Source organism: Sinohyriopsis cumingii, chromosome 5 (genome assembly GCF_028554795.1).
Source record: "Sinohyriopsis cumingii isolate HCF-2022 chromosome 5, ASM2855479v2, whole genome shotgun sequence".
Taxonomy (NCBI): Eukaryota; Metazoa; Mollusca; class Bivalvia; order Unionida; family Unionidae; genus Sinohyriopsis; species Sinohyriopsis cumingii.
In genome coordinates this window covers 4,710,053-4,724,305 of record NC_142965.1, presented here as the reverse complement: position 1 = coordinate 4,724,305, position 14,253 = coordinate 4,710,053, and the positions used below count along the sequence as shown (strand labels likewise).

Sequence of the window (14,253 nt, the reverse complement as noted above, 5' to 3'; positions counted from 1 at the left end):
TATACCTACTCTTACATCCGATCAGCTACTAATTATACCTACTCTTGGATCCAGTCATATACTAATTAATTAATTATACTTATTATTGGATCTGATTAGACATTAATTTCTTGGATCCGACCAGATACTAATTATACTTCCTCTTGGATCCGACCAGATACTAATTATACCTACTTTTGGATCCCATCAGATACTAATTACGCTTCTCTTGGATCCGATAATATACTAATTATACTTACACTTGGATCCGATCAGATACTAGTTATACTTACTCTTGGATCCGATCATATATTAATTATACGTACTCTTGAATCCTACCAGATACTGATTATACCTACTCCTGGATCTGATCAGGTACTAATTATTCCTACTCTTGGAGCCGATCAGATACTAATTATGTGTACTCTTGGATCCGATCATATACTAATTATACTAACTCTTGGATCCGATCATATATTAATTATACGTACTCTTGAATCCTACCCGATACTAATTATACCTACTCCTGGATCGATCAGGTACTAATTATCCCTACTCTTGAATCCCATCAGGTACTAATTATGCTTACTCTTGGATCCGATCAGATAATAATTATGCCTACTCTTGGATCCGATCAGATACTAATTATGCTTACTTTTGTATCCGATCAGGTACTAATTATACATACTCTTGGATCCGACCAGATACTAATTATACCTACTTTTTGATCCAATCAGGTACTAATTCTACTTACTCAATGAGCCGATAAGATACTAATTATACCTTCTCTTGGATCCAATCATATGCTAATTATACTTAATCTTGGATTCCATCGGATACTAATTATACCTACTCTTTGATCCAATCAGGTACTAATTCTACTTACTCAATAAGCCGACCAGATACTAATTATACCTTCTCTTGGATCCAATCATATGCCAATTATACTTACTCTTAAATCTGATCGGACACTAAATATACCTACTCTTGGATCCGGTAATATACTAATTATATCTACTCTTGGATCCATTCATATGCTAATTATACTTACGCTTGGATTCCATCGGATACTAATTTTACCTACTTTTGTATCCGATCAGATACTAATTATACCTACTCTTGGATCCGACTAGATGCATATTATACCTACTCTTTGATCGGATCATAAACTAATTATACTTTCACTTGGATCCCATCAGATATTAATTATACCTACTCTTCGATCCGATCAGGTACTAGTTCTACTTACTCTTGGATCCGATCAGATACTAATTATACCTTCTCTTGGATCCAATCATATGCTAATTATACTTACTCTTGGATTCCATCGGATGCTAATTATACCTACTCTTTGATCCAATCAGGTACTAATTCTACTTACTCACTGAGCCGACCAGATACTAATTATACCTTCTCTTGGATCCAATCATATGCTAATTATACTTACTCTTGGATTCCATCAGGTACTAGTTATACTTACTCTTGGATCCGATCAGATACTAATTATACCTACTCTTGGATCCGATCATATAATAATTATACCTACTCTTGGATCCGATCATATTATAATTATACTTACTCTTGGATCCCATCAGATACTAATTATACTTAGTCGTGGATCCGATCAGGTACTAATTATACTTACTCTTGGATCCGATTAGATATTAATTATACCTACTTTTGGATCTGATTAATACCTCATTATATTTACTCTGATACTAATTTTACTTACTTTCTTTTGATCAGATACTAATTATGCCTACTCTTGGATCCGATCATATACTAATTATACTTACCCTTGGATCCGATCACATATTAATTATACCTACTCTTGATCCGACCAGGTACTAATTATACTTACTCTTGGATTTATTATACCTACTCTTGGATCAGATAATATACTTATTATACCCACTCTTGGATCCGATCAGGTACTAACTATACCTTCTCTTGGATCAAATCAGATGACATGACACTTAGTCTGGATCCAATCTGGTGTTATGACACTTATTCTTGGATCTGATAAGTTGCTAAATGGAAGTAGTACTGCTGGTCATGAGATTTCCATTGCCCTTAAATATCATATTTGATATTTCAAAAACGAAAATAAAAGTAAAGTACGTTAGCCAAACGGAATCTGAACAATTAATTGAAATATTAATACAAACAATTTCACCATACGCGTTAAGTTTTGTTATAATTTTTTTTTTTTAATGCCACAGGAACACAAGTAGGTGTTTAAGTGCCGAGACAAATCCAGAAGGAAACACAGTGGTAAATGATCCAAGCTGATCCTTTCTTAGGATTCGAGCCAGCACTCTGTTGGTCTCGAGTCCCTTACGCTCATAACTCAGCGACCAAGGTTTCTGCCGCAGTTGGGCCATAGGGGCTATGCAACTATGTTACAGTGGACCATTTTATTTTCTTTATTTCACCCCATGTCCCTTCGTCTTTGTACTCTGTTTCAATGTCTTCCCGTCTGTTGTTTTTGCCCGCGTACATGGCTGTTTCAGAATCCAAATAGATTATACAGGGTTCATACAGAATTCTGAATGATAAATTCAAAGACTTTTCCAAAACTTTCAAAGACCACAAACATAGATTTCCAATTTATATTTTCGCTAACATTTTGTATACAAGTTATACTATATGAGAAAACAACAAATGCAAAACACTACAATATGGTTTAATGTAAAATTCAAACTATAATTAATCAAAAGAAAGAAACAAAGAAAACTCGACTACATCCGAATGTAACAACCTTGGACATTTTATTTGTGATTATGGAAAGAAATTAAATAGTTTGGGTTTATTTTAATTTTCAAAGACCCCAGGGTAATCTGCTCGGTTTTCTCAAACTTTCAAGGGTTTGAAAATGCTACCTCATTTTTCACAAACTGTCAAAGACCTTCAAAGACTGTAAGAACCCTGTTATAGTTATAGTCTTTCCTCTAATTTACCACCAGTATCTCTCTTTTTATGTCCCAAATATAACACTCTCTCTATTGGAATGTTGTAGTGTTTCATTCTGTTGCAAGCATAGCTTATTATATGGAGTCCATGGAATGCAGAATCCATTTATGTACAAATGCAACACAAAACAAGTCGCCAGGAGTTGTCCGACGCAAATATTGTTGTGTGCAGAAAAAATAGGCATTATTGACTTTTTATACATTTGTATACAAATGCTCCATACAGTAACTCTTACGTGATCTTTCTCACTCCAGTAGATTGTAATTTTGAAAGATAACATTTACCGATAAATTTATTCTGATTTGGCAACGAGCAATCGATTTCCGTCTGTTCAGTTTCATATTGCCTTCCCTACCTAGTCGGAAAGCGCATCTTGTGCTACTTTTTACTGTAAGATAATGATTTTTCCCCCGAAATAGGCTTACCGCTAGGTCGAGGAACACCATCCCAAGGCTACCTTACAAGCAAACATTTCTGACTATCAGATACTCAGTGGACAATAAACATGATCTACATACAGGAAAATAAAATAAAAAACACACGTACACGTGCATATTGCAGGCAATCTCTTTAGATGCACACTTTGGATACACAAGTAGACAGTGTCTAAACGATACAGACTTTATTGATATTACAGTATTTTGTACCTGTTTTTATCGAATCAGACCGAAATAAAAGAATAAACAACTGAAAGAAGAAAAATGATTCTTACACATATATTCATGATTGAGGTCCTTTGTTAACGATACTGATCAGCTGTTTTATTAATTTAGCAGTATATTCGTTATGCTCTTATGCATACATGTAGCCAAGTTTTTCTTGATTTCCGGTTACGTTATTATCTTTTCACCTCTTCTGAAAGGTCTTCGTAAAAAAAATTAAGTTCATTTTGTTTTGTAAGTTCATTATCATATCCTCATATCAAAATGTGCTTGTACCAAATGGTTTTCATAGGTTCTTTCCATTACAATTGAATTTTAGATATTAGACAAAAATATTTCAAAGAAACCGTTTGCATGTAGTGTTTCGTTTTATCCTCTCAAAAAGAATTAAATTTCCTTAATCATGTACTAAATAATTAAGAATTTGAACGCCGGCTTCATTTCAGTATGTGTATTGGTGGAACACTCTAGGAAGGACAAAGTTTAAAGTACTCTATCATATATACTCATTTGGACTTTGTAGTTCGTCTCTCTAACAAGATGCTAATGAGCTAATCAAATTCTTCTGCCACAATCCACTCTTATTCCCCTTTTAAACCTCATTCTCTGGAGGTACCAGGACTTCATTTTTAATTATTTCTAATTTACCAACCGTAAAAACTGAAATTTAGGTATTATTATGTTCTATTTCAAGTATTCTGTTTGATTTAGAACGCTTTATGAAGCTAGGCATATACAAGTTTTAGAACAAAATATCTTACCAATTATAGAATGGTGTCTTTGATTCCTGCTAGCCCGCATTCTTTTTAAAGTCGATAATTTCTTCCTTTAATTAATTGTCACCATTTGTTGTGAATCGAGAGAAATATCCATGCCAAGTGTAACGGTACAATGATACCAATTTAGGTCCATAAAGGGACATGCTCTTTCATTTGAGAATATTGTGTTTACAATCCTAAAACACCATTGTATTTGTGATGATAAATTAAGGTCCACAAAAATTCAAAAAAAGCCCTTGTAAGACATTCATTTAAGAAAACGTTGAAAATCAACAAGAAAAATAAGAGCATCATCAGCATACTGACCCAATTTATACTCACTAAACACGAATGGCGAGTCCCCGTATATCAACATTCTCCTCTAGGTTTATCGCTAAATCTGAACACAAGTAAAAAATAACGTGTAAAGGGATCTTCCTGACAACGTCATCTTTACGTCAAAGAAAAGATTAAATATTTCCATCATTTATAAACAACTTTAAGAGTTATTACAACACAGCGTAAACCACTTAGAAATGGAATCACCAGAGCTAGAATATTGTAAACCTTTTCCCATAAAGCTCCTGTTAATTGAGTCAACGTACGTTAAGAATGATAAACCATATATTGTTTCGTTCACATGATATCGATAATAGATTGGCATATTCTCCAATGAATCTACTCTTCATAAATCCTTTTCAGTAACACTGACCATTGATGGATAAACCATGTAATCTGCAATAGTTCCGGATTCAATCATATAGTCAATATTTAAAAGAGATATAGGTCTCTAATTTTTATTCCATCGTTTCCTTCCTTTTGGTAAACATATGATGACATCTTGAATCATAAAATCTGAAAGTTTTCATATCGTATAGACATAATGTATTGATCTGTAAAGAAATTCCCACGATCCTTCCAAAACTAATGTACAAAAATCAGCAGTGAATTGACCTGAGACTTGAATGCGAAAATTATTATTATTATTATTATTATTATTATTGTTGTTGTTGTTGTTTTAGAAATCCATTGACAGAAATATATGAATCTGAAGAAAATTAAATAATAATTCATTATGGATGATCACTAAAAATAAACGAGATACAGAGAAAATTCAGAAATATTCACAGACAGTTCAAAGTCCTCTGACCCAGCTTGCACTGCAGCGGTGGTTCCTCGGTAGGGGGCCATGCTGGGTGAGAGACCTCCTGATAGTTGCTCTATTTACACTGTGGAATTTTGCAACAATCAATGAAGCCATTAGATGGAGAAAAGCAGTTATAGTTAACAACTCCTTCAGCGTGTTGCGCTCATTGGAATCAGGCAATTCCTTCAGTAGGGAAAATCTATCGAAAGAAGTAAATATTTCCAGTAGTCATAGGTTCTATAAACAGATGCTGACGTATGTGTTGACAAGTAGTAAAAATAGTCATAATGACTACTTTGGCTTAATTTCTCATTGGTTGATGAAGTTTATACGTTTCTTTAAGAATCAAGTACTTTTCCATTGGATGGGCTAGGTCACATGACTTGGTTATGCAATAAAATAATTAGTATGATCTGTCATGTGGGTTTTTTTTTGAGATATAGTCACGTGGCAATAGAAGGTATATATAATGAAAGAACTGAGCAATCAGATTCATTCCAATTTAGGAGTCATCATCATTTCTTGTGCTCCTGTTGTAAGTCTGCAGATGTGTTGTATGTTGTACTTAGATATTATTTCAGAGGAAGAGCATTTTTTTTTTTTTACTGTTCAGTAGAAATAGAAAATGCTCATTATTTGGACCATAATGTTATTCTGGAACTGCTGTGAATTATTCGAAGAAGTTGTGGATGACGTCATCTTGACAACGCCACATTTCTTAGAGGACCAATACATTTCTGGTTTTTAAACTTATAAAGAACTTTTCATTGATTTAGTACTTTCGTAGAACTTTATCAGGATTACTCTGGAAACACTTCATGGATTTCCAGTGTTTCACAGCCTTTCCCGCTTTCCTTAATAAACCGATCCTACAAAGCTTCAACTTATGATAAATATTTCAGCAAGTACAAATACTGTTTCTGATACATTTCAACATCATCAACAAATAACTACAGCTTCACCCATTAACCTGACACAGTTATCGATGGAAGTCTTTAAGAATCAAGCATGTTCCCAACAGACACATTAGTGTACCATATCCTTATCACTGCCATTGACTTAGTTCCAAGCCAAATCACATACATCAGCCTAAAATGGCTATGTGCCACACCGACATCTGCAGCTGTCATACTGTTATGTGTTACGATGGCATAAAATAAATTCACAGTTACACCAGTTTCTAAAGAATTTATTTTTATAGACATCATGTTTACACCCTTCACCCACGTCGAGCTGAAAGATAGATTTAGAAAGACTAGCAAAATTTTACTTAAAAAATATAACTGATGACACTATTGTAATTAAACGACTCACCTATGTTGAAAGAACTAAAAGTGTGAATAAAAATAAAATACTTCCGTTATTTATACTTAGTTAAACTGAGAACTCTCATGAGCAGATAATTCACCAATTACAATAATACAAATTTTACTTTCATTGGATTAACAATTCAAAGAAAAATTTCAATTACGAAAAGTAGCTTTAAATTTCTCATGCTTTTCCAATTATCTAATTTTTACAACTCAATTTTAAAATGAACTAATTTTAATTTGTTCTCTACATGTGGTTTAATGCATGGTATAAAGTGCAACTGTCATGCTAACGTCACAAAGCATTAATTTCATGAGCATGAAATTGTAGAACATAAAACAAGGGGCACACTTTATAAAGGATAATGTGGTCTTGCAAATATCAGTTTAATAAAATAGCATAAATGTGATCATCAATATTTTGTAGGATACCTTTGCTTAATTGTTAAAACTTTCCCAAACTATGCTTGATGACTAGAACACTGAAGTGTCTAATGCAAAAATTAAAGATCTTCAGCTTGACTGAGTGAAATGTTTATTAATTTGAGGTACTACCAGATGATCATTTACACGCCTACTGCCTACAAAAAAGGCACAACTGATCATGAAAAAGTTATTTGTCCTCAGTATTTTTTTCAGAATGACATCTGGATTCATTTAATATTCAAATTAAACTGTGTCACTTGATACTAAATAGTTCTCTCAAGACTTTATTATTCTACATCATGTATTATCAACATTTTCGCATGATTGGGTCAAAGTGCTCTTTAGTAGCTATACTACAATATATAGCAGATTTGGCTGGGGCTAAGACAAATGATTTTTATATGAATTTTAACAAAACATGGTAATAGCCAACTTGAACATATATCAAGTACTGAATATCTGTCCACTGCAGAGAGACAATATTACCCACCTACTGATGACAAGTCAGTGGATTGGTTTCAAAATTTAGTTACTGTTTTGACAATTTTATTTTATGGATATAAGTTATGGTTATAAGCCTCTTTCTATGTGTCAGTTTTGACACACAGAAATAGACTTATATCCATAACTTTAAAACACCATGAATGACAATAAAACTGTTATTCTTTTGTGCTATGGCAGGACTGACAAAAGAACTTGCGAAGTTTGCAGGATACTATTAATCCACTGCTCAGATTTATTCTAAATCCTGTTCATTTTTGCATTGTGATAGCATGCCTCATTAATCACCTCCTGAGGGCTAAAACTGTTGAGTAGTAAAATACCTGACTAAGTCTGCTGAATAGTATTACATATACCTGACTCGGCTGACAGTGTAGTTTTATACCTAAGTATGCTGATTAGCATTAGGGGGAGTAGTGTTGTACGTCATTAAGCATGCTGAGTAGTATTATACCTTGTTAAGCCTGCCAAGTAGTACTATACCCCATTAAGTTTGCTAGGTAGTATTATACCTCATTACGTTTGCTAAGTAGTATTATACCTCATTAAGCATGCTGAGTAGTATTATACCTTGTTAAGCCTGCCAAGTAGTACTATACCCCATTAAGTTTGCTAGGTAGTATTATACCTCATTACATTTGCTAAGTAGTATTATACCTCATTAAGCATGCTGAGTTGTATTACACCTCATTAAGCATGCTGAGTAGTATTACACCTCATTAAGCCTGCCAAGTAGTACTATACCCCATTAAGTTTGCTAGGTAGTATTATACCTCATTAAGCATGCTGAGTAGTATTACACCTCATTAAGCCTGCCAAGTAGTACTATACCCCATTAAGTTTGCTAGGTAGTATTATACCTCATTACGTTTGCTAAGTAGTATTATACCTCATTAAGCATACTGAGTAGTATACCTTTATTTTTTTAACCCTGTCCTCACTAAAGAATCCAACCAAAACACGACTGGTAATGAAACCTGTAAAACATTTAATGAACAATCAATACAGAAAGTATAATAGGGATTTATTACTTTATACAAACCAGATAGACAAGATCGATATAACAGGGTATGTAACTATTCAATAAATAGAAATAAAAAAATGTGGAAAGGTTAAGTTATAGAGGATCTCAAATGGGTAATGATTTAATACTGAATTATGAAATGAGCTGAATAAAGTGCAGCTTTTGCAAGGCTTGGCAAGCAAAAGCTGGACATAATCCAACAAGTTTCATAAATTTAATATTATATCGTTACCCATTTGAGATTCTTTTTACCACAGCTTTATTTCAATGGAAATTATTTAGAGAGAAAGAAGAATGAATAATTTTGTTCATTCTGACAGACAGTGCACCTCTCATTTGTTGTGCATAAAATAAAGTCCAAAATTTGTACTTGGAAAAGTACTTTTTTTTTACAAAACTATAAACCAAAGAAAAAGCTTCCATCTGAATAAATATAATATTTTATAATGACAAAGCCATTTTTCAAAACAAAATGATCAATGTGATGTGATGCCACATTGTTTGATACGGTACACAGCAAGCCTAGAGTACATGTTTACTCTAAAATGTCACTTTCACAACTAAACAATACATTGTTCTGATTTTCATGTAAAATAGGATTACTGGATGCAGAAAGTCCCATATTTACTGCAATGCATTTGTGACCAGATATTTGCAGTATTTGGTTTGGAACAACAGGCTGTCCAGAAGACATAAATAAATTTCATTTTGAGTCAGATTTGCATCCTATATGTACTGCATAAAGATGCTGTGGTTGGATAAAGTTTTGTCAGTTGGTACACCCATTTATATCCACATTCTTCTCTGAACAGAGGTGAGTTTATTTACTTCTGTAAGTTAACATTTAAACCACGTTTGTATATAGGATGGATTCTACATATATGTTACAGGTATACTGCCCCCCTCCCCTCATCCCACCACCTGCTATCAAATGAGCAAAGCCTTAGTTTTATTTCTTATTGTTTTTTTTTTCTTGTAGTTTTACACCATTTTTCTTATGATGATATTGTTATACATAACAAACCTCTGCTGAGGTAACTTGTCCATATTGAGACAGCGGAGATAATTTTCCTTCAATTTTCTTTCAAGAGTGGAGTTAAAAAATGACCACCAAAATGTTCCTTCAAAACAAAACATTCCAGAAGGTGGGGTTAATAAAGTTTTCCCATGATTGCAGCCAATCAGTAAAGAGAATACTGCACAATAATTTCATGTGCTTATTTGGACCACACCGCTCCAGTGGCCTAGTGGTTAGAGCATCCGACTCGGATGCAGGAGGTCAAACAATAAACACAAAACAAAACAAGAACACAGGAAACACATATACTAACTAAATACAAAGCCTACAAACATGCAATGCAGTATTAAAACAAACTTTTCTTCCTTCTTAACATAATAATTTGTGTTTTTTTTCAGCAAGATAAATAAATAACTCAAAAACAAATCTGATCCAAGGATATATCAGTCCAGATACAGATAAATAGCCAAGTTTTACATGCACTTTTTGCAAAATATATAGCATAAATAATACAAAACATGAAAAGGACAATAAATCAATCAATGGCAAAGGCTTCATAATTGGTAAGGAAACCAGTCATGGGGTGTATTGCCTGAGGAGAGAAGTACAAGCATGTTTTGAAACAATGAAACTTTAGCCCCATGGATTGAAGAATTAGAAAACAGGAAACAGGAATATGAACAAGTTCAACCCTTTCAAACAGAAGACCTCCAGTACAAGATATTTCTACTTTTGTACTAGAAATTATGTTGGATTATTTTAGAGTACCCACAAATACAGATTGGGAGGAGGGGTGAGAATCAGACATATAAATTCGTTTCAATTTCAGAACAAAGGGTGGGTCACCTCACTGGCCTGTTAGTTTCTTAATAGCTAGAGGTCCTTAGGGGTCCATGCAAATAACAGACTGCTGAGTAATATATTACACCACCAAGCCAGTTGACCAGCATTATAAATTTTAATCCATATAGTCATTATGATGTTTACACTGACAATCATCTTCTTTCCTAAAAACATTTCTTCACTCTCATTAAACCATACTTTTCACGTGTATAAATCAGGCAATTCAATTTTAAATTAAAATAGTCTATAAAACTGAAAATGAACAGATATGAATGCAGTATATAGCTGATTGGGTAATACCCAAAATGTAAAGGTTCTTTGTTATCCAGCTCCATTTGTAAATTTGCTATATACACTTAGTAGATGGCACCATATATCAAGCATTAGAATATTACAGAAAGGCTCACAATACAAGGATAGAAAAGAAAGCTGATATAAAGGTTGTGTCTTCTTGTCATTCACTTTATAAGCCTTAGTAAATCACACAAGGCATACGTCATTAAGCATTAGTGTACACCACATAGCAACACTGCAAGGATAGGTATCAAAGTGTAAGGAATGAAGAGCTCAGAAGGAAGATATAAACTATTACTGGATAAAAATGGGTATAAATAAACTAGATCTATCAGCAATGAGAGCATTACAAATGACCAAGCTCTCTGCAATTGGCTAGACAGGACCTTCAACTGAAGAATGTGCAACAAGGAACTCTCCAAACGATCATGTGGGAAACTGGAAATTAAACTCATTCAAGGTTTCATCAGCATAAAGGTGCATGCTCAATTTGATTGAAATCCAACAATCCTTGGTAAAGTATTATGGCAATAACCAAACACAAAATGATGGGTGATCCAAGCGCAGAACTCCTCTCAATGATAATGTACAATGCAGGAAACTGAACCCACTAATCTCTCTTCAACACAGAGATGTATAACAGAGTTGGGTGAAATCCAACAAACCTCGGCGAGTAAACCAAGGTTAAAAGATTGGGACAATTAGGAGGCATAACTCCTGTAAATGATGTCAAAGAATGCTGAAATCACACTGTACAACAGAAACTCATCATAAAAGATCATAAAACTTGAACAGTATATGGTAATGAAAAATAAGAGAAATGAACAACATTAAGGTTGATAATAAGAATACATTGTACATGAAAAGAAATGGTCTCTTAATTTGAATTATCAATTTGGAATTGAGAGTACATTATATACAACTTTTTTTGTTGAAAGTTAGATTCATGGATTGGGGAAGATCTGCTGTTCTTTCCACAAAAGAATCATTCTTTATTTGATCTTAAAATTCCTGGTTAGCAATAATCACAAAAACGACAAAAAACTGGTCCATCACAAGAAAGCAAACTCAAAATATTATAAAAATTTAATCTCTAAGTTACATTAGATGTTTGAGGAAATACAATAATCACAGATAAAACAAGAGTGATAATCTCAATTTGATGAAATAACTGTATATGCTGGTGCAATCATGGACTGCCAGGAAATCTAAGCATCCAGAATGCCAATCAGAGTACTTGAGTGATTGCTCTTTGACTACAAGGTATGAATTACAATCAAGGCAAACTAAGCATCTATACAGACAACCAGTGTTTGCTCTCTGACCCTTATTTAAGTAAAAAAGCTAGTAAGCTACTGAAAGCTTTGTTTCTGATTCATACTTTTCATGACACTCATGGAAGTGGGAATTAATGGATCAATGACCAATTCTGTTTTGTGCATTAACCACCTATTTATGACAGGTATGTTTTGACTGAGGCATGAATTTTAGCTTGACAGATTGGACAGAATCTGAGTGTTTGCCCACAAGCTTCACAGCACACTAAATGACCACAGGGCAAAAATGCCAATTCTACATTTCTCTCCCTGCAGACCTTACATTTATTCTGATCTCGTAGCCGCAGATACTCCTCTCTCAGGGACTCAGCGTCTGAAAACACAACAGGAAAGTTTTGAGCTATTCTGTGCCAGTACGGTTCTTTATCATTTTAATATTATACTTATGTTTTGATAAATTGGATGACTTCAGGAACAGTATTTAGAAAATATGATGGAACAACAAAATGAATGATGATTTGCAAACTAGCTCACATAGAAACATCCACTATGAACATATACTTTATTTGCAGGATGATATTTCAAAAGGTGTATATTAAAAGATCCAAGATATAATTTTTTTTTTATAAATGCCAAACTAAACACAGGCCACAGATAAAAAACTACAATATCTAAAATAAAAAAGCAAGCTTACTATTCTGAACATAAAATTTGTCACACCTTGTGACTTTACCTATTATTATTATCATTATGGATTACCGTATTTACCGTATATGTTGGGACACCGTATTTATTGGGACACCATAAATTTATTTTAAAAGTAATTTTTTTGTGCACTGTATGTTCTGGGACACATCGTTTTTTTCGAGTCGTAAGTTGTGGGACACCTTTTAAATCATTCGAAAATTACATGTCGGAAAATGCACTCAAACGAAAAATTTCTTAAAGAAAACTTTAAAAAAGAAAACACTGTGAGTGTTGTTTGTTTACACTTTTCTTCCTAGATGCAAATTTGCTAAGAACAAGAGCTCAGGTAAGAATGAATCATTTGTGCATATGAGAACGAGTTCAACTTTTTCTATTCTAATTTATGCTTCAACAAAGTTTTTTTTACTAATTAAATCATTTTTATTTGCCATTCATGCTTGTTACACGACCTATTTTGGCATGAGAACAGCAAGTACTAACGTTAGATGCTTTTTTTTCGCACCAGTCGTGAGAATTCTCACACTTTTAACACCTTTCTTTTCGACAGTTCGTCCGGGAATTAGATCAAAGTACATAGGAGTTTCATCCATGTTAATTATCATCTTGTCTTCGAAATCGTCTTCTTCTCTTCTGGCCTTTACGAATTCATGGAATAAATGTATTTTCTCCTCCAAATCTTCTGGGAGACGCTGGGCCATCGTTGTACGTGAATGAAGCACGAGGTTGTGTCGCTTTAAAAAACCTGTTGCCCAGTTCCTACTGGCTTCAAACTCAATTTCTGGACGTTCCCTGGACACAAATTCCTTGGCATAAGCGCATATAGTGTCCACACTAACAGGAATCAGCAGATCGCGTTGGACGAGAACCCACTTTGCAATTTTTCCGTCTAACTCATTGCCATATGAGGCTGGTCTCCCACTCCTTACTAAATGTCCCCACTGATTCAGCTGCTGAGAAAAATCTATTTTTGACCAATTTGCAATGGTTGATTTGGGGATTTTGAAATGTCTTGCTGTTACTCGAATTCCATGCAATTTTGAGAAATTTACAACTTCCTCTTTTTGCTTTAATGTAAAATGCTTGTAATGCCCTCGCCTGGCATCATCATTATCATAGGCATCATCTCTCTCCTGAATGGTGTCTCCAATTTGGTGTCTTTTTGCAGCTGGTTCATTTTCTTTTACATCACACTCCTCCTCTCTAGCACGCTTTTTTAGTCAACCTACGGGCCTCTGAGGTGAAGCTTTCGGCAATGCATTTTCTTTCCATGCACGAGGCAAGGCCTCTTCACTACTTGAGTATCGCACTACAAACTTATCCATAATAGCGGAGA

At 34.0% G+C, this 14,253-nt stretch overlaps 1 protein-coding gene across 4 annotated transcripts in view; it reads right to left on the bottom strand.

Annotated features, from left to right (window-relative positions):
* Positions 1-1,962: 1,962 nt before the first annotated feature.
* Positions 1,963-14,253, bottom strand: part of LOC149798559 (uncharacterized) — an 84,013-nt gene continuing 71,722 nt past the window's right edge. For 2 of the 4 annotated variants that reach the window (XM_089957369.1, XM_089957370.1), the window contains exon 8: positions 8,764-12,585. In XM_089957369.1, coding sequence (XP_089813495.1) covers positions 12,389-12,585 — 197 coding nt within the window. In that variant the 3' untranslated portion in view covers positions 8,764-12,388. Of the gene's footprint in view, positions 5,719-8,513; positions 8,734-8,763; positions 12,586-14,253 lie in introns of those variants that run through there. The other 2 variants (XM_089957372.1, XM_089957371.1) reach the window with 2 other exon arrangements.